The sequence below is a fragment of the Tamandua tetradactyla genome, chromosome 6 (genome assembly GCF_023851605.1).
Source record: "Tamandua tetradactyla isolate mTamTet1 chromosome 6, mTamTet1.pri, whole genome shotgun sequence".
Lineage (NCBI taxonomy): Eukaryota > Metazoa > Chordata > Mammalia > Pilosa > Myrmecophagidae > Tamandua > Tamandua tetradactyla.
This window is the reverse complement of record NC_135332.1, coordinates 31,729,782-31,750,798: the sequence shown is the minus strand read 5'-3', so window position 1 is coordinate 31,750,798 and position 21,017 is coordinate 31,729,782. Positions and strand designations below refer to the sequence as shown.

At 57.0% G+C, this 21,017-nt stretch overlaps 1 protein-coding gene across 5 annotated transcripts in view; it reads right to left on the bottom strand.

Annotated features, from left to right (window-relative positions):
• Positions 1–17,215, bottom strand: part of CACNA1G (calcium voltage-gated channel subunit alpha1 G) — a 63,031-nt gene extending 45,816 nt beyond the window's left edge. For 3 of the 5 annotated variants that reach the window (XM_077164767.1, XM_077164768.1, XM_077164769.1), the window contains exons 1-9: positions 16,480–17,215; positions 9,595–9,706; positions 9,310–9,443; positions 8,817–8,914; positions 6,746–6,905; positions 5,947–6,247; positions 5,690–5,782; positions 2,348–3,131; positions 136–512 (exon numbers count right to left, since the gene is read on the bottom strand). In XM_077164767.1, the coding sequence (XP_077020882.1) occupies positions 136–512; positions 2,348–3,131; positions 5,690–5,782; positions 5,947–6,247; positions 6,746–6,905; positions 8,817–8,914; positions 9,310–9,443; positions 9,595–9,706; positions 16,480–16,721 (2,301 nt within the window). In that variant the 5' untranslated portion in view covers positions 16,722–17,215. Of the gene's footprint in view, positions 1–135; positions 513–2,347; positions 3,132–5,689; positions 5,783–5,946; positions 6,248–6,745; positions 6,906–8,816; positions 8,915–9,309; positions 9,444–9,594; positions 10,060–16,479 lie in introns of those variants that run through there. The other 2 variants (XM_077164764.1, XM_077164766.1) reach the window with 1 other exon arrangement.
• Positions 17,216–21,017: the final 3,802 nt, after the last annotated feature.

Below are 21,017 nucleotides of genomic sequence, written 5' to 3'. Positions count from 1 at the left end.
CTCCATCCCTCCTCCCCTCCCCTCTACCATGCAGACCCGAAGCATGGAGGGGAAATAAATGACGCAGAAGGGCAGAAAGGGAGGGGGCCAGGGAGAAGGGGCTGGTGGTAACCCTGCCCTGGCCCATAACCCTACCTGCTCATGGTATTCAATGCCCATGCTGAGTGTGTTGACCAGAATAGCGATCATGATTCCCCGGCCAAAGTACTTGCTGTCCACAATCTTCCGGAAGGTGTCACAGATCAGCCTCCAGAAGGCCAGCACAGAGCCAGGCTGCACATCCAGCCCCAGGCTTTGCCTACGCCGGCTGTGGGGGTCTCGAAGGTCGCTGTGCTGGGCGTCTTGCGTAAACTCGTAAACAGCCTCGCTGTCTGAGTCCAGCATCTCGCGGTCAGTGAGCTCCACATCCCCTGTCCTGGCTCGGACACAGTAGGGGCAGCTGTCTGGGCTACAGGCTCCACTGTCTGCCTTCAAGCAAGGGCTGGAGATCTTGCAAGAACTTTGGCAGGTATCTGGGACAGGAGGGTAGAGGTCAGAGTCTCCAGGGTTTCTTACCCGGGGTGACCCTGCCCCCTAGTAAATACAGAGTAAATGGAGGCATTTAGCATTGTTAAAATGATGGGGGTGTGGGGTACTTAGTGGACCAGGGCTACTTAATGCCCTGCAGTGCACAGGACAGAATGCCCCCAAATGCCAGTAGCACCCCACTAATAATAGTCACTGTTGGGGTAACCTAAGGTTCAGGCAGGGAGGTCCTCTGAGGTCCTGGGCAGTCCCTATGTCCTACTAAGAGTCCTCAGCAAGGAGACTTGCCGATCCCTCCTCAGGGAACCCAGTCCCTGCATCAGCTCTGAGTAGCATTTGCCAAAGGATGTTAGGACTAACGCCCCCCCACACACACACACTGAAATACACATACACTCCAGATGAATGCACATGCATCCACACGGAATACACATGCATATGCACACATGAACACACTCATGTCATCCTCACACCACACATATGTACATTCACACACACCAAACATGTTTGCACAGCTACAGGCCCCACACATGTGCACAGACCAGCCACGTACCCCATGTGCATTTGTGTACACGAGACACATGCACATATATATCAGACACATGCTCTCACACAGGCATATGAATACCACACACATACACATGTGCATATAGACACATTCATGTACACACGCACACACACATACCAGGTGTGCACACAGGCATGCACCGTGGCCTCATCCAAGACATCAGTGCCCATTCAAACCCAGCTTTGATCACAGAATTTGAAAACTGAAAGACGCTGGGAGACCACTCAGCTAAAGCATGCAAATTAAGACACCTAGCTTAGGGCCCCATCCTCAGGAGGGTCTCAACAAATGTCTCCCCTTCTGACTGCACTTGCACACAGGATGGGTTCAGTAGGCATCCATGGATTCTGGTCCCAGCCCAGCCTGTTGCATGAGAGGAAGCTGAAACATTCATGCATGTGACTGCCTCATGTACAGTGGCAGGGTGGTGAAAGAGCTGGCACTAGAACCTTTGCCCTGCGCCTTCCCATGGCCACATTCCCACGTCACATCCCCACAAATATCCCACTGCTCCCCAGGGCTCACATCCTTCCTGAAACACAGGCCCTGGAAGTGGCTCCATATCCGCCACCCCCATTATATTGGGACTGCTCATAGGCAGTGAGTGTTTCCCAGGCCCCCATGCTGGATGCTCCACCCATCAGACCAGCAGCCCCCTGAGGACTTGCTGTCCTGGGTCCCAGGTCTCCTGTAGGGAAGGGATGAAACACATTTATAAGAGCCCTCTTGGTGCAGGGCATGGGGCAAGGCGCAGGCACACACCACTGCCCCTGAACTTTGCAACAAGCAAGACAGAGGATGGGCTTTCCAGTAGGGTGACCCCGAATCCAGACCCCAACTCCAGTCTCCACCAACTGCACAATCTGGGGCAGACTAGGCGGCCTCTCTAAGGCCCCTCTTCCTCATCAGTGGCATGCTTGCCACCTAAGCTGTTGGAAAGGTTCAATGGGATTTTACCTGTAAAGCATGTGACAAGCACAAAGTGATCATCGGTAGATATCACAAACAGCACACACCAGAACACAAGGCAGTGCTCAGTACATGATAGTTCTAATAACAATGTAGGAATTATGATTCCCATTTTAACAGGTGAGAAAATTCGGGTTCAAAGAAGCAACGGGACTTTTTGAAGGTCTCTAGTGGTGTGTGACAGACAGGGAATCCCTGCCTCCAACTCCAGACCTCGAGTCATCTCTGGGATACCACCTGGGCCCCAGGTGAGGGGTCCCAACCTGTCCCACCCAGAGTTCTCACCTGTACTCTGTGTCTCTAGCAGCTTGTGCATGGAGCTGTAGGGTCTGGGCGGGATGTTGAGGCTGGTGAGGGTGGGGGGCCCAGAGCTGGCAGCCACCTCTACTAGTGCCTTCTCCTTCAGCACCTCCGGTGGAGAGCCGGTGTGCACTGTGGGGTACACCTTCCCGCTGGCCACAGTCCTGCCGGATGCCTCAGAGGGCGACCTGGGAGGGGGTGCCTGGCAGCGGACTGGCTCCAAGTGGCAGTCGGCATGGTAGAAACTGTGCACAGACTCGGCCCCCCCCGGGGGACCCCCGGAAAGGGCAGGTGTTGAGGGTGGTGGCAGCATGAGCCGGCGGGACCCGTTGGCATCCCTGTCCTGGATCTCCGGGCTAGATCGCTGGACCCTCAGTGTCCCATTGCCCAGGTGGTAGTGGTGGTGATGGTGGTGGTGATGGTGTACCAGGTGGTGGACGGACGGGCGGCGGTGAGAGCGAGAGCAGCTGCCACTGGGCTGGGGCTCCTGGCCCCCGTGGGTCACTGGGCTGCTCAGTAGCCCGACCCGCACGCCCACTGCCCGGGAGGCCTGAGCCAGCCTGCAGGCTGCTTTGCGGAGGATGTACACCAGGTACTTGAGCAGCTCCTCATAGCAGCTGCCTGGCTCAGAGAAACTGGCCAGGGTACTGGCATTGGACAGGAAGCGCACACGCTGCTCCCGCATCAGCTGGCTCTCCCGCTGCTTGGTCTCTGAAAACTGTGTGGCAATCACCACTAGGCAGAGGTTGATCATGAAGAAGGAGCCCACCTGTTCGGGTGGGGACAGGAAGAGGAGACGTCCTGAAGAAAAGCAGATCACAATGCCCAGCTCCTGCGTCCTGAGCATCTCCTAGGTGCCTGGAGCTGGGCTTAATTATTTTCTAAGCATTATCTCATTTTATCCTCATGCTGGTCTCAGGAGGTGGCATTATTTTGTTGTTGTTGTTTTTAATTTTTTAAATTGTTATTAATAAAACCAATCAACATACAATCTGAACATTCTTTTTTTTCATCACATACTTGTATATTCATCATCATGATCATTTCTCAGAACATTTGCATCAATTCAGAAAAAGAAATAAAAAGAAAACAGGAAAAAAAAACCATACATACCATACCCCTTATCCCTCCCCTTCATTGATCATTAGCATTTCAATCTATTAAATTTAGGTGGCATTATTTTAATCTCCATCTGACAAGTGAGGAAACTGAGGCTCAGAGAGGTCGAGGAATTTGCCCAGGATCACTCAGCTCATGCACGGCAAAACTAAGGTTCAAACCAAACTCTATGTAATTCCATGGTATTGCCATTGTTAATCACAATGCTATCCTACAAGGATATCCCCCAAACTCCCTCTCCCTAAATGCACCCATCCCGGGAGACTGCGTGCCCATCCCCAATTCCCATTAAGAGTGGAGAATATGTGGAAACAAATGCAGTCTTGGGAACATGGGGTTTTCAAGTTGGATTGAACCTCTGAGATCTTGGCAAAAACATTACTCACAAGACCCCTGCGTCTGGTCCCAATTCTAACTGCATGACCTTGGGTGCGACCCTTAACCCTGGGGCCTCAGTATCCTCCTCTGACCACATGGACCACTGACCTTGCCTGCTTCCTTCCTCCCTGTGCCGCTCCTGCCACCACAGCCAGGTGAGGGGCTGAATCCTGGACCCCAAGTACTAGCCAAGCTGTCCACTCTGACTTGCCTCCACTTTCCTGGTCCCCAACATCATGCCTCATTTTCCCTAGGACTCTAAGCATGGCCATTGCTTGGACAATACAGAATGAAGGAAATGAATATTTATGGTGACAAAGCAGGTTTTTTTTTTCCTAGCCTGTGTCCTAGTAATTATGATAATTAGCTTCACTAGTGTGATTCCAGAGAGCTGTTTGGAAAGGTTTTTCAGGGGGTGTGTGGGAGTGTGGAAACCAGGGCCCCTTACCTCTCAGTCTGCTCCCTTCCCCCCCCCAGGCCCGGGGAGACCAGCACAGTGAGAAGACATTGCTTCCCTGGAGCCCTGGCCTTGTCTCGCTGATGGTGATGGCGAGGGACGGGTACAGGCCTCCAGCCAGGTTACACCCTGAGCCTGGCCACTCTCCCACCCTAGGGAAAGTTGCGGGGGCAGGAGGGGGAGGCCTCAAGGACTTGCTCTTTCTCAAGGCCCACCCTCTGTCTCTACCTGGCCGGCTTCACCAGGAGCTGCCTCATCCTGTCTCCACCTCTCTTTGGCGTTTTTTCTGGGTCCTGAGACGATCTCAACCTCTTTCTTAGTCTCTTTCTCTCAATATCTGTCCCTCTGTCTGGCTTGTCCTTGGCCTCTTGGTGACATGGAGGAAGGGCTGGACTTGGAGCCAGCAGCCTGGGGTCCAGCCACCTCTTGTGTGTGATCTTGGCCAAGCAACCAACCCCTTTGAGCTCAGAGTTCTTGAGAACTCATTTATGAGGTGGGGACCAACCCGCACTTGAGGATTAAACAGGCGGCAGATGCTATAGCAGCCAGCCAGCGGTGATACCTGGCCAGGGAAATTAACCTACAGCCTACACAAAGCACATAGCAGATAAATGAGGAAACATGGCTTTGGTTTCCTCATCTGTAAAATGGAGACAGTAACGAGATCAAGGTGAGGATTAAATGTCCCAGTGCATAAAAAGTGCTTAGAGCAGGGGCTGGTGTGGAGTAAGTGCTTGGGAAGTATTAGTTATAAATGGTAGCCATACAATCATGAACTATGAGTGGTAGTGATTAAAACTATTAAATATTGCTACTTTCGCCTCTGTTTTCTGCCCTCATTAAGTCCTGGGATTTCTGTGCTGGAAAGAACCAGAGATCATGCAGTGTTCTCAATGCTGAATGACTGGGTTTTGGGGTGGGAAAATTCTTTGTTTGCAAGACTGTCCTTTCAGGATGTTTAGCGTCAACCCCATTGCCACCCCACACCCAACAAAATGCCAATAGTGCTTCTCTGGTCTTTCTTAAAAACAAAAACCACCCCTTGCCTTTTCCAGATACCCCTGAGGGAAGCATCTGGATTGAGAACCACCCATTTTGCTGATGGAGAATGAGGGTTCAGGGCTGGGGGCTAGTAGGGAAGACTTGCCCAAATAGTAAGTGGTAGGGTAGGCCCTTGACCTTGGATTTCCTCCAGTCTCCTCACCCGGTGCCGTTTCTATTACACGACAGTTGCTCTCGCCTGCATCTCTATGGGACCTGTCCTGAGTGCTAGGAACTTCGGACTGAGGGACCCTTCCCCTCTCTGAACTCCCCCTACCCACCCATTTCCCCAGGATCCCTGTGTCCCCACTGGGGCCTGAGAAGTCACTCACGATGATGAGGAGGATGAAGTAGATGAAGTTGTAGAAGGAATGAGCGTCCATCACAAAGTACATGATGTCGACCCAGCCCTCCAGCGTGATGACCTGGGGAAGATGCAGGGGAGTAGGCTGGCTCTGGGCCCACTAAAGCCTCCTATGGTCTCCCCCGGAGGACCAGACCCCATCCCAACCCTGAGAAGGGCCAGTCCAAGTCTGGACTGTGGCCCGGGTTTGGGTTCTGGGCCACTGGGCCCGGCAGGCTGCCCCACCTGGAAGATGGCGATCCAGGCATAGCCGATGTTGTCGAAGTTGATGGCGCCCTTAAAGGGGTTGTGCTCCCCCGCGGAGCAGTTGGTGTAGTACTGGTTCCAGTTGACGCAGGTGGTGTTGCTGGAGCTGTTGTAGGCCTCGTAGTCCAGGCCGCAGGGCGGGCCGCCGCCGCCGTCCCCGCGCAGCGTGGGCACGCTCCTGCAGGAGCGCATGCCGTTCTCGCGCGGCTGCGAGCAGATGAAGGGGCTCTCGTCTTCGTTCTCCGTCTGGTAGTAGCGCTCCAGGTCCACGCTCAGGGGGCTGCGGGGGGCGGGCAGGGGTGAGGCTGGGGGACGGGATCCTTCACAGAAGGCCTCAGGGAGCGAGGTGGGGCGAGTGGGCGGAGGCCACCAGCAGAGCAGGGCAGGAGAGCCACGAGGCACGGGCAAGAATGGCCAGGGGCAGGGATTCATGGGGGTGGACCCGAGAGCACTGGAGTGTGAGGCCTGAGCAGGAGAACTGCAGGGTTGGAGTATTAGAAGGCTCTGTCTTACAGCTACAAACTTAGCTGCACATTAGAATCACTGCAGAGGCTTTTTAAAACCCCCTGGACCCAGGTCGAACCCCAGATCAACTAAATCAGAATCTCTGGAGGTGGGATCCAGACATGAATCATTTTGGGAATTCCCCAGGTGACTCCATGGCGTGGCCTCGTTCTGGGGGAAGGAGGGGCGTCCACAACAGCAGGACGTGAGGGTCAGGGGGAGGCCCCGGCCCCACAATTGCTCCCAGGTCAGGTTCACCCTATCCGCCACTCACAGGCTGAAATTCTCAGGCAGGAAGCAGCGGTTGCGCAGCAGCCCTGCCCAGAGCTGCACACCAACGATGCCGAAGATGAAGAAGACGAAGAAGCAGAGGAGCAGGACGTTGCCCAGCATGGGCAGCGTGTCCAGCAGCAGCGTGACGAGGATACGCATGCCTGTGGGGCAGAAGCCACGCTGGGGGCTCCAGGCTGGCCAGGCAAGGCTGGCTGCCACAGGCCTGGTCAGGCTCCCCGAGGGGCCCACCAGGGACCCTGACCCTGAGATGACCCACCTCTAGCTGGAGGGGATACTGCCAAATGCTTCTGGCTCCCCAGGCAGTCCCTGCAGCCCCTAATGCCTGGCCACTATCCTTCTTGACCCACCTACTTTAATCAGTGCATGGAACACCGACGATGAGCCAGTGGAACTGTGGTTCCATATCCCGTGTAACCTTCCCACCATATCCCACGGGGATGATAGCACTCTCAGTTTACAGGGGAGACCAAGGCTCAGGGTCACAGAGCTGCTAAAAGTAGGTGCCAGGACTTAGATCCAAGCTTTCTCCTTCCAAATCCCACCCCCAACACACAGACACATTCGTTCCCCTCTCACTTCCTTCTCTCACCAGTCACAGGCACCTGATCCTTCTAAGGCATGTGAACCAGGGTCACTGGGGAAACTGAGGCAGAGAACACCAGAAAGGAGGCTGGCTGGCAGGCAGGAATCTGAGCCCCCTGCCCCAAGTCTATTTCAACAACCCCTGCTTGGTCTAGATCCCAAAATCAAAACCCAGAGAGACACAAGGCTGTCTTCTCAGGAGTCCATCAATGGAAAACCCCTCCTTGGGAAAAGACAACCTGCTGCTCCCCTTGTAAGCACTGTTATAAAGGATGCTTCCTCCCTCCCAACGTCAAGTCCAGGCCCAACCAGCCCCATTTGGTCTGATTCAGCAGCAAGTCCACCAAGCCCCCATCCAGCAGACAAACTGCTAGTGGCTGGTTTTGACCCCCCGAGGTGCCACCGATAGCTCCCTGCCCCCTCCAGGGAAAATGCTTGTAAGCAGCAGCTAATTAACTCGCTGGGTGACTTGGGCAGCCCTGCCCATCACGCCTTCCAGCCCAGACTTCTCAGTCTTCTCTCTCCCCACCTCCCACCCCATCCCCCTAGGCTCCTCTGTGCTCCAACTGAGATCAATTCCTCAGGGTTTGCATTAAGGGAATTACATCGGTGGTTACACAGAGGCATATAAATCTGCCAGCCGTCACCTGGGGCGGAGGAGAAGGTGAAGGCATGTCTCCCTTCCCCCACCCCAGAGTTCCTGTTAACACCAACACACCCCAACGCTCAGAGCACACACTGGACAGCGCTGCCCACCCAGAGGCAGCCACATCTCTCCCTCACACACACACACACACATACATACATACATATAGCCAAAAGCGCTGCTGCTACATCCAGGCACACTCAGGCACAGAATCCCCAAAACATGCACCCACCCGCCACTTTCGGGACCACAGTAGGGACCATCTGCGGCTTGTGTAGGTTGAGGAGTTGCAAGGGGGCCTGAGCAAGGATGGGGGGCAGGATGGAGGAGGAGCTAAAGCTGCCAAAGCTTTGCTGGCTCGGGAAACCAATGCAGTCTAATCTAGATAATGGTCCCCGCAGTGGCTGCAACGTGTTGGAAGCGGGGTGGGAAGGCTGTGCGAGCACAGCAGGGATGGTGAGGCATGGAGTGGCCTTGTCTGGAGAGAGATCAGGTTTGGCGTGGATAATGTGGTCTCACCAGTGAGATTCAGACACAGCGACTGATAGAAATGGCCATCAGCACTTGACATTCACTCTTGCTGGTCTATCCACTGCTCCCACCACCCCTATTGTATGGGGGGAAGTGGTCATCTAGCTAAAAGGAAGGGGTCATCTGAGATGTTTCTGAGACCCTGACCCAAAAGCAGGCTGCAATGAGGCAGGGGAGAGTCTTCCCAACCTCCCCACAGAGTCTTTCTCTGATGGCCTTCATGCCAGTGCCAGGCCATGATTTCCACCTTTCCTCTTGGGTCTCTTTGTCCAGGGGCTGAGGGGTCACTCACTGGGCACCCGATTAATGGCCCTGAGCGGTCGCAGCACACGGACTGTCCTGACAGCTGAGAAGCTGACGTTCTGCAGGTCCAGCGAATACTCCAGCATCCTGCAGGGAGGGGCCCAAAGGGAGGCCCTTTGAGTCTGAGGCCAGCGGCCATAGGGTCAAAAGAGGTCAATGAAGAAATCCTGCTGTGCCAGTGGCAGCACAACCTCTGTCCCTCCCCCTCTCCACCAAAGGATCCTGAAAATCTGTCTCTGTCTGGGGGGCAAGGCCAACCCAAGCCAAGGACAGACTGCTACTCAAGAGACCAGAGGCAGAGCTGGGAGGAGGGTGTGGATGGAGGGGTGTGGAGTTCAGAGACGTACAAGCCAGAACGCTACCTGCAGAACAACCTTGGACCCTTCGTAGTGAGCCAGGAGAAAGCAGGAGCTATAATTGGGCTGGGGTGAGCAGGGGGCTAATCTCACCCACTGCTCTCCCGCCTCAGCCCCGGCCCTCACCCGGCAATGACGATGAAAAAGTCAAGCCGGTTCCAAGTGTCTCCCAAGTAACACTTTTTCCCGAAGATGCCCAAGGCAACCATCTTCACCACCATCTCCACAGCGAAGAAGGCAAAGATGAAGTCATCAAAGGCCTGATAAGGGGATGAGAGTCTGCTGAAACCAAGAGGGAGGTGGAGAGCAGCCCCAACCCCTAGACCCACCAGTGGGGCAGGGCCCCTTGCAGAGTAGTCAGGCCTGGTGAATTCAGAGGCTGCCCTGCCCCTGCCCCTGCCCCCCACTCACCTGTAGGATTCGGCAGCGCTGGGAATCACAGGCGATATCCTCGCAGGGCCGGAACATGCCCAGAGTCACGCAGTTGAGAAGGATGACCAACATGCTAATGCGCTCGAACCAAGTTCAGGGGCAGTCAAGGAGCTGGCCAGGGCTGGAACCTGTCCCCTCCCATCCCCTGCCCACCTCCCAGGCCCCTCTGAGACCACTGGCAGGTAACCAGGTGTGATGGAAGGGCTCTGGCCTGCACATCAGACCAGCCCCCCACTCCCGGACCCGCCTCTCTGGACCTAAGTTTCTCATTTATAAAACAGGAAAAGCCACAGACACGCTGACTGTTTGCACAAGCCATTTGGGGGAGAGAATCGATCGTGCTCATGGAAATGCCAGACACCAAGAGTTTGCTGCTGAATCTGAATCCCATCCTCCCCACCTCACAGGATGGATGTGAGAAGCAAATGAGATAATGTATGTGAATGTGTTACACAAGCCTAAAGTCAGATTACATGTGCCTTACAGTTTACCAAGCACTTTCACACAATGCCACATTTGAGGCTCACAACAGCCCCATAAAGCACCCAGGGTAGGAAATTTGATTCCCCAGAACCCGAGGAAACTGAGGCCCAACGAGCCAGTCCTGTGCTGAAGGTCACCTGAGATGCCCGGTTGAGACTGAGGTCTCCAAGCTCCTGATCTAGGATGTTTCCCTCCACACACCCCAGCTGCTCAGGCATGCAGGGAATGAGCTGCCCTAACTGTCCTAGAGCCAGACGGCCAGGCAGAGTGTGAACAAAACGGCCTCTGGTTCTCAGAAGGTTCTAGACTCACAGGTAAGTAACCAGGGAAAAAGATCTGTTATGAGAGGTGGAGGAGAGCTAAGAGACTAAAACAAACCAAGAGTGGGGGACTGGGGAAAGGAGGAAATGGAGGGGGAGATGTCATAGCAGAGCAAAGCATGACCCCCAAGTCAAACTCAGCGGGGGTGGAGATGGGCCCCCAGCAGATGGACACTGACTGTCAACCCCCTCCTAGAACAAGACAGCTTTGGCCAGGCATGAGACCAGCAGTGATGTTCAGAGGCCCAAGGACCTTCCTCCTTGCCAGGCCCAGCCATACCCCATCTGTGTCCTGAATCTAAGACCACATCCCCTTTCCAGAAGCCCACGATTCCTCAGTCCCCTCACAGTTTTCCTACGCCCTCCTCTCTCACCCAAACCCTTTTCTCTTAGACTCACATCCCTCTCCATCACCTTCCCCATGATGCCCCAAGGCACTGCAGTTTCCTAACCTTCGACCCCTTACAAGAGACAAAAAAAAAAAAAAAAAAAAAAAAAAAACCACAACAAAGTAGGTCTAGGCTTTGGGTAGTAAATGGATAGAAAAGAACAAAAAAGAATGCCATGTTTCCATGGAGCTATTTTACCGAGTACAGATGGAATCCAATGGATCTCTCCCCAGAATAAGGGTCAGCCAGGGGTCACCAAGAAAAAAGGGGAACAGGGAGTTCCCTTGGGACCATCAGCTGGAAAGGGAAGAGGAAGCTAGTACCCCCATCTACTCTGCAGGGAAAGGAGGGGCCAGGTAGAGGCCCGTGGGAACAGACATCCCTACATGGAGGATGGGTGGATCTCCTGGGAAGAGGGGCTGCCAGGGGAACTCCTGGGACACCTGTTTGGACCCTGTGATGGCAGTTATAACACTATCTTACAGGCATCTGTGCACGTGTCTCATCACCCTTCCTGGTCTGTGGGCTCCTGGCCAAAGGAGCCCTCTGATCCTCTTTAGGTTCCCTACAGAGCTTACAGCAGCGCCTGGCATGCAGCAGATGATCAACACATGGGACGGATGAATGAATGAATCAGCCAATCCATCAGTCTTCCTACCTAGAAGCCAGATGTGTCTCCTCATTCATGTTTTCCTTCCTTGTTTGCCTTGATAGTGATGAATTGATTGTAACCATGGAAGGGGTGGGGTGGGGGACAGAAGTGACCCAATAAAGGAGCTGTCCCTCTTTCTGTGCCTGCCTTACACGTGCTCAGACTGGGGACTCTTCTACCCAATCTACCTCCAAATGACCCCACCCCAGCTCTTAACCACAGAAGCCCCATCTCAAGGGCCGCCTTGGCAATTCAGCTTACTCCCAGGTACATCTTGCCTGTTCTCTACTACTCCCCTGTCACTACAGGTAAACAGGAAAGAGATCAAGACAGGAAAATCTGGGACAGTGTGAATAGAGGAATAATGAACTCTCATTAATGGAAAGGAGGGGTCTTTTACCCTTCTCAGGGTGGGGCTCGTTTCCCTGGGAACATGGCCGTATGTCACTGTGTGATGTTCCTCTGTTGCCATAACAACGAGCGGATGTGTCACCAGGTGGTGTGGATTTGTTGCCATGGTAATTAAAGGGACCCTCACATAAGAACTCCCCTTACACAGCTGCTGTCTTGTCCTTATGCAGGCAAGAGGATGTGGGGGGACCACAGGTTATCAGGTTGGGGGGAACCATGTGACAAATCCCCATGGCAACCAAGGGAATGGGGGACACTGGTTGCCATAGTGACTATGAGAGACCTGTGCAGTCACATGTCTACTGTTGCTATGGTGACTGTCCGGGCTGGAGTGGATCCCAAAGGGGGGGGTAGGAGAAGGAGGATCTTTCTTCTCACCACAACCCACCATCAAAAGCAGAGAGAAAGGAAATGGTAGGGAGAAGAACACATTTCCATCCCTCCTCCTTCTTTCCCTCCTGGGAGGAAGAACTGCAGCATGTTATCTCCACTACTGAGTCCTCGCTGTGTGGCTTTACCTAGAGCCCTTGCCTAGCCCAGCAGCTAGTGGGGCGAGGGAGATGGGGAGAGGAAGGAGGATGGCTGGGCCTCCAGGGGCACAGGGGCCCCTGGCCTGAACCAAGAAGGGAAGAGAGCCGTCCAGCTGCCCCATTCCCCAGTAGATGCCTGGAAACCTAAGACCAAGGAACGCTGAGGAGGAAATGGGCCTGGGCCCAGGCCTCCTGGCCTCCTAGTAAGGGTTGTGAAAGTGGAGTGGGGGCACCTCCTTCCCTTACCCATCTCAGGGAGAGGCTGGTGGCCAGCGGCTTCAGCCATCCCAGGGATGGGACACTGGGACTCGGCAGCTCGCCTCACGCAGTGAAGGCTGAAAGGGGGATTCCCCCAGCCGAGCCCCCACTCCAACCCGCCCCTTCCCTGTGGTTTCTCCCCACCCGCTCCAGTGTGTGGGTGTGCAGGGAGAGAGGTTTCCAGCTGAACTGAAAACTGAAGCCGGCAGAAAGGCAGCCAGCCCCACCCAGAGACAGGGATGTGAGACACAGAGACACCAGAGAAACGGCCCACTGGAATCTTTGGGGTGGGGGTGGGGGGATAGGCCAGAAATCTGATTCAAATGTCTGTGACTCTGTGTGTGTGTGAGTGTGCGCACGCATGTCTGCGTGTGTGAGCAGTTGTGTCTGTCGCCATCCTGGCTGAGGCAGGCGGGGCGGGGTGAGAGCCGGGGCGGGAGCAGGCGAGGGGTGGGGGGGGCTGTATGGTGGGGGTAATCCCAGGAATGGCTCCAACTGGCACTAGGGGTGATGGGGAGTCCCCTAACAGGGCGGTGGAGCACAGCGGGTGGGAAGGCATATATGTGACCCAGAAGGAAGGTGGGCTGGGGCAGAAAGGGTGCCAAAGGGTACTCAGTCACCTCCCCAGGCCACCCAATTTCCCAGCCCCAGCCCTTCTCCCTAGAACCCCCTCTGGAGAGACTTGGCTTGAAAATGGGAGAGGGGAATTGGTGACGAGACAGGAAGTGCCCCCCTCCCCCATTTCCTCTAAGAACCAAAATGGAGATTGCTCCCTAGGTAAGAAAAACAGGCAGACTTGGGGCACTAGGACAGCAGCAAGGAAGTCTCCAGAAATTCCTGGTGCCCCCTCCCCTCTAGATGCACACACTCAGACACGCACAATGACGCACAATCACACACACACTCACTTCTGGAAGCCATTAGGCCTCCTGCCGTTCAGGCCTCCCCGTTCTCCCCCCCCAGTCCTGGCAGACTCCCCTCTCCCCCTCTGCACACCCCCCCCACTCCCCCTCTCGGCATCCCAAATGCCAGCCTGTGATTTCCAAATGAGAAAAAGCTGTGCTGGGCTCTGAGCTTGGAGAAACTCCTACACAAACTTCCAGATGTGACACAACAGCCAGAGAGGGAATGCTGAGGGTCTCCTTCCCAGGAAGGGAAGTGCACTCCCTCACACTTGAAAAGCACAAGCCACAAAGTCCAACACACTGCCTCCCCTGCAACCTGGGAACAAGGGGGGCCTTTCTGATCCCCAGTTGGTCTCCCCAATGCCAAAGCACGCACTTCCCAGCTCTTCCTCCTTTTGTTGTCCTCCTCCCCAGCACATGCGTGCCGCGCGCACACACACACCACTTCCCACCTGGGTCTAGGTCTCCTCTCTAGGAAACCTGGTCTCTTAAAAAAGCCTAAGGGTGGAGGGGGCAAAGAATACTAAGAAGAATATGCCAAAGAGAGCCTAACTAGCGTCAGGACTGGGTAGCATGTGTGTATGTGTGTGGAGGGGCATCCTTACGTCCCTCAGGCTCAGAGACACCGGGAGGGATCCTGTGAAGCTAAGGGAAGCTTCAGAGATACCAAAAAGAGAAAAAGGAAAAGCCTGAGGCCTAGGAGTCAGTTCAGAGCCTGCGGCAGGGAAAATATAGGTTTCCCTTGAAACCTGAGTGGGACAAGAGTGTTGATGTGAGGACCCAGCTTAGGTAGCCCCCTCGCCAAGAAACTATTCTCAGTCCATCCTCAGCCAGCCCGGGCTTGGGTGCTTGACCAGACCTAGTGAATCTGATGTCCCATACCCAGGACCAGCCCCCGCCCCCCATCCCCACTCCAAGGCAAGCCTGCCTCCCTATGCCCAAGTGAACTCTGGGCTCCAACCTCTCTTTCCCTACTTCAGTCTTCCCCAGAACCCCCTCCAGAACCCCTCATCTGCACCCCAGGCCCTCTACTAGCACCCGGAGATAGGGCAGTGGGGAGAGGCACCAGTCAAGAGGTCTCTCTTGGGGCGGGGGGAGGGAGGAAGACCCCTCCACCTCTCCTGGGGCCCCTAAGAAGAAGAGGAAGAATGTTGACACTTTTTCCCATTCATAGAGAAGGTGGTGTTTAGGGGGAATGCTCAGAGCCCACCCTTCTGAGGGACATTTGTCCTCCATCTCTGCCTTGGAGAAATCCGTCCAGGGGGCAGGAGGCTCCTAGAGCCTGAGGTGTGCCCATTCACACGTCCTCAGACCTCCAAGCCTCCCACCTCTCCCTGCAGCTCAGAGAGAACGGAAACAAGGGCAGGTGATGGGGAGAGGGTGTGATGAAGGAGCTTCCCAAAGACCCACTGGGTGGAGAGGATGGGGGGGGAGGGGGGAAAGGACCTAAGCTCACATCCCTGCTTTGCGCACTAGAGGCAGCAGAGCTGCAGAGAGTAAGGGCGGCACCAAGCTTCCCCCTTCCCCAAAGCAGAGTCTCAGCTGGGATCACAGAGGCTGCAAGGGGGCCTGGGATCTATCCTGGGTCCCAAACAGCCTCTGAACTGTGATAAAGAAGCCAAGAGAAGCCATCAAGACCAGGGACGGCAGCGCCCCCCACCCCCTCTTTCTCTCTGGCAGTGGCGGGACCCACCCGAGAGCCTGGAGCCTGGCATTAGTGCTTTGTGTGACCAGGGAAGGGGCTATGAGGGTAGGGGGCCGGGGATGCTAGCGTGTCCCCTGACACTCCAAACTGGGCAGGGGATGGGGGGCGGGTAATGCTAAACCCATCTCCCTGGAACATCGGGCTAACATCCCCCAGACCCATGAGTGAAGAAGACACTGGGGTGGTGAGCCCAAGTCTTCCTTAGCAAACCTGCTCAGAGTCTCACTGTCCCCCCAAACACTTTTGGAGGTCTGTGGTCTTCCATACCTGCTCTGAGGGCAGAGGGAAGCACTCTATTTGGGAAAGGGGAGGGGTAACTTGGCCGCTTAATCCCATCCCCCACTTGCCAGAGCTCTTGCCAGTCTTTCCCTCCACAAGACAAAAATCTAGCACAAAACTCCCCAACCCCACCTTATGTACCCCACATCGAATAAAGAGTTGGGGTGGGGGGAGGGACTCCGGGCATCAGAACCAGCTGAAAGGGGATCGATTTGGGCTCTGGGGGCACACAGCTCCCCTCCACCACATCTTGTTCTCATTCTGCGCCCCTGACATCAGCCGCCGCCGGAATCTCCTTGTTGTGCCTCCAACCCACAAAGGGGGTGGGGGGAACAGGACCTGGTCCCCGCCCCCCAACATTTCCCTCTGGATCAGTAAAAACCTCAGCCTCAAGGACCAGGTGGGGGGATCTGGCCCCAGGATCCACCGCAAACTTTGGGGTGGGGGAAGGGGGGAAACCCAGGAGATTGCGGTCCCCCCTTCCCAGTCCCCGCCGCTTCCTCTCCACCCCCGTCACCAAACTCGGAAACCAAGCCCAGCTCGCTAACCGGCCGGGGGACGGGCGCAAGACAGCTACCAGGCTGCCGACAAGCTTCGCACATCTGGAAGATGACGACCCTTCCCTGACCACATCTGGAGAGCATCCGGCTGCGAACCTGCGGAGCACGTCTTCTCTCCTTTCCCAGCCGCGATCCCAACCACCCAAGGAGGATGGAGGTGTGTGTACGGAGGTAAGCCTTGCCTGGGGTACCAGCCTGACTGCCCCCGTTCCCGCTCTCATTCTAACACCCGCTTCCCTCCTTAGAAGCGCCCCTCTCACCTGCCCACCCTCCAGGCTCACTTTGCGACTCACCTGGCTTTCGGTCCCCTCCGGCGCTGCGGCCCGCCCCCCTCCGGGCCCCCCAGCCCGGCCGTCGAGCCCCAAAGGATATGGGTTACAGACTGTGCGGAGACACCAGCTTCGCGGGCGGCTGTCCTGGCTCAAGTAGAAGAAAACCACGGGGGCCAGCGCCGGGTACGGCAGCCCCTCCGCCTCGGAGTCTGCGCTGCCCGGATCCTTCTCCGCCGACCCCGGCCCCGGCCGGCCCCCCGCCCCCGACAGGTCGTTGAGCCGCAGGAAGCTCCGGGGCTGTCCCGACTCCTCGGCGCCCGCTCCATCCTCCTCCTCGTCCATCCTCTGGCCAGCCGGGGCCCCGGGCGGTCCGGAGAGGGGCGAGCGGTGCCCCTCAGAGGAGATGTCCTCACGCAACCGGGGGTCCCCAGCGGGGGCGCATCTGGGGGGCTCTAGGGCGCAGGCTGAGCCCCCGGGAGGGCCAGTTCAGCCCAGCTCCCCCTACACGCAGGGGCATGCTGTCCGCGGGGTGCCGGGCCGCAGGGGAACCCCGCCCGGCACAAGTCCCGCTACTCCGGGGCCCCTGGGGCCCCCAGGCCCCCCCAGGCCAGGAGGTCGGCTCCCCCTCACTTTGTTCTGGCTTCTCTTCGCGCCCAGGCTCCGGTCGCCGGATTCCGAGCTACCTTCAGCGAAGCGGCCCCGAGAAGGGAGAAAGAAGAGGGGTACCCGGCAGAAGGTGGGGGTGTCCAGGGAGGGGCGCCCCCTCTTCCCGCGGTGCAGCTGGAGCGGGATCTAAGGGGTCAGCATCGTCCCCGCACCGCGCCAGCAGCGGCGGGGGGAGGGGAGGAGGGATCTCTTTGGGGGTGGGTTTGGAAGGGGTGGGGGCGGCTCCTTTCTCCGCCCCGCGGCGGGCTCTCGATCCGGGAGGGGAGGGGAGAGGGTGGGGGGCCGTCCCGGGCGGGGGTGGAGGCGGTGATGCCGCCGCCGCAGCCGCCGCGGTCGGTGACTGCCGCTGCCGTAGCTGTTGCCGGCGCCACTGCCTCCTCCTCCGGCCGAGACGCGGAGCGAGCAAACGAAAGCGGCGGCGAGGAGCCCGGCGCACACCACAGCTGGATCCCTCACTCCAACTTCAAGCCTCGGCCCCGCCTCCCCCAGCCAGCCTCGTAGCCAATCGCCGCGCGCCGCCGGACCCGAGCCGCGCGCTCATTGGCCGGCCGCCGAAGCAGAGCAGGCGGGGGCGCCGGCGGAGAGAACCACAGCTGGAATCCGGTTCCCACCCCAAAGACCAGGACCGCCCCTCTCCCCTCCCCTTACCCCGGGTCCGCTCTCAAAGGCCGGAGCCAATCACACAGCTGCCCAGACCGAACCCACTTTTCTATTGGCCGCTGGGGTCTCTGGGACTCCCCTGGAGGTTTTGCCCCCGGGAAACAGGATTCCACACGGGGTGTTTGGGTAGTCGCCGTCCGGGCATCCTTTGTCCACGACCCCCGAACTGGACAGCAGCCGGAGGGCGGGGCTCAACTCTGGGCGGGCCTCAGGAGAAGGGCCCGGGAGCGAGGGGTATGACCTGAGTCCCAGTGCGAAATCTCGGGTCTCCACCTGGTTACTCGCCCACCCTAGAGCTGAGCGTGAGAGCGGAACTGGGGAGGGAGGTGGGGGCAGGACGCCCTGGGGGTGGGGCTTCAGGCTGGAGGGGGCGGGCCTTGGGAAATCAGGCGGAGCCAGGAGAAGGTATCCGCATGGTCTGGGCGTGGTCTCCACCAACCCCCTGGGCGCGCTGGTCCGGTTTCTAGCGATTTCGACCCTACCCTCTAACCCTAACTCGCTGCCCTTACCTCAGTTGACTGACGCTCCTGAGCTTCATCCTCTGTGCCTCTAGGGTTCCTTGAGGAGTGTGGACTCCACGCAGAACTTCGTGCTTGAACACGTGGCCCCAGGCAGATCGCGCCGAACCGCAGCACCCAGATCCGGAGGAGCAGCGGCAGGACAGGGAGACATGCCCCTGCGAAGGGAACCTCGGGGGCACCGAGTATGTGGAAGTGGGTAGAAGCGCAAAGCTTGGCTTTACCGACGTACAAAGCTCCTACCAACCACCTCCGCTCCGTTTGCCTCAGTTTCCCCGCTGTGCTGCGCCCCCTTCACAGTCACAGCTCCACCCTCCTCGATACCAGTCCCTCGCGGGTCTGCGGCTGCCCAATCGCACACGCACGCGCAGACCCCGGACCCCGCCCCGCCTCACCTCCCGAAGTCCCAGTCCCGCGGCTTAGTCAGCTTCAACCCCCTCCCTCCACTGGCGCAGAAAGCTGCGGGTACCCCGGAGCTGAGCGCCGCGGGAGTGTGGGACTGGTGGGGGAAGAGGCGGGCATCGAGTATTAGACGTCAGGAAGCAGTTCCCCAACCTCTGCGGGAGGTAAACACCGCGAAAACGAGCGGCCGGTTCCCTCTCCAGATACTTCGGGACAATTAGGCCACTGCGGAGAGGCAGGGGGATGGACCAGATGACCTCCGGCGCTGCACCGCCCCCAGCTCCCGGGCCTTCTTCGCTAGCCAAAGCTGCGCCACCCACACAGCCCCCGCGCGCCTCCCGCTGTGTTGGAGGTGTCACAGCTCCGGCCAGGGGCGGGTTGCAAGGGGTGCGGAGGGCAAAGCGGCGGCTGCGCCTTGGCCTCTGGGTTGCCCTTTCGCCGAATCCGGGCTCTGAGTTGTGCAAATGAGGCCGGCTCATTTGCATTTCATGCTAATGAGCAGATCCCCTATGTGCCTTTCTCTCCTGGCGGTACTCTCTCCTTTCAGTCGGAGCGAGCGAGCTTGCAGTGCCGGAGTGTTGAACTCCGGGCGGTCTTCCGGGAGAGAGGGGCTATTTACGGTGCTCTCGGCGGGCCTGACACCTCCTTCCCTGCCGCGGCCGCGGTCTGCTGGGTCAGCCTGTCCTGCCCCGCCAGGGTCAGAAGGCCCCATGGTTGACACCAGGAGGTGCCGACGTTCATTTCTTATTTGCAGAGGAAGCAAATGAGGCCAGAGAGGTTGCCCCAGCCTAGAGGTCAGGTCACCTCCCGGCCAGCAGGCCCCACACCCTCATCCATCATCCAGGCTACCCCTGGGCTTTGGGCTGAACTCTGGTGTAGAACATATCCAGGCACACACATGCCAACCACGGGGATAAACCAAGATCCATATTCACTTCCCAGGGCTCTGGGCCTGCAGGGCACCTGCCACTCAAGGCATCCTGATTCCTGTGCTGGGGTACCAGGCACCTCTAGCATCCGATCAGAGACTTGGCCTTTAGCCTGAGTGGGGGAGGGAGGCAGGATGTCCAGAGAACATAAAGGAAGATCTTAAACCATTTCTAATCCTGCCCTCCGAGTCTTAGCTCAGAAGGCCTTCTTTCAGCAAGTAGATCAGTGCCTACTAAGCGCCACAGTGCTGAGAGTACAGTTATCAGCCAGACAAGTCTCTTTAACCTCAAAGCACCCAGCCCAAGCTGGGATTATATGTTTATGTCTGCGGTAATGCAGTGATTCTGTCTTCTAGGTTATATGTTCCCTGAGGGCAGTGCCGGATGTCCATTTTACTCACCAGGGTCTAGTCTAGTGCCTGACACATTGTAGATGCTTAATCTTTGTTGGATAAATGCACAACCTCAAGTGAGGCAGGTTAGGGGAGCTGTGGGGCAAGTAACTCCTCTCTTTGGGCCTCAGTTTCCCTACAGAGAAGTTAGCAGTTAGACCTAAGTGTTGTCTGATGTCTTCTGGGTTTGAGGGCGAACCCGGGTATAGGCCTCACCCTGCCCACCCCCTCCAACTATCGTCTTTACCCCTCCCTCTCAGCCCATCTGGCTCCTTCAGGAGCCGAGATAATCTTCACATCTGTGATAGTCTTTGCTCAGTACTGATACAGACGTTATCCTGTTCAGTTACCTCGACAGTCTTGGGAGGTGGGTGGCTGCTCTTCTATTTTTCAGACAAGGACACTGAAGCTCAGAGAGATGAAATTCCTTAAGAGGCTGCCCAAACTTGAGACCCTGTCTCCACTGACCCAGGAGTCCTGTGGTGGTGCCATGCAGGGAGAGGGTGCTACGGGCAGGGACTCACCAGAGAGGGACTGCAAGGGGGGGGAAGGATGCTGCAGACTTTTAAAATCCCACCATCTGAGCAAGACTTCATTTTCAGCTTTGTCCTCTTTATGCAGGCACTCCTGGGAGAACCAACCATTTAAGGCCCTCACTCCTTCCTCTGAACCAGTTCACAGAATCCCATTGCTACGACTGTACCTAAAGGGGAGAGGGGTGACACAGTAACAGGAGGAAGACTGGATACAGGGCTGGAAGATACCAAATGCATCCTGCCTCACAGCTGTGCCCAAGTCTTGCTGGGGAAGAGGAAGCCTTAGTGTTCTTTATTACCCTAAAGACCCCGGAGAACCAAAGGTGCTGATTGGCCTCTGGCCAGTCCCTTACCCTCTCTGGGCCTTGAATATCTATCCCTATGAGGCCAAACATACTTGCCTCTGCCACCTCACTCATGAGGGTCAGTGGGACAACAGAGGCAAGAGGGCTTTGCAAACTGCCCACATGGTCCTAAAGCCAGGACTGGGGCTGCCAAAAAGGCCACCTGTGCTTCACCACACTCTGCCCTTCCT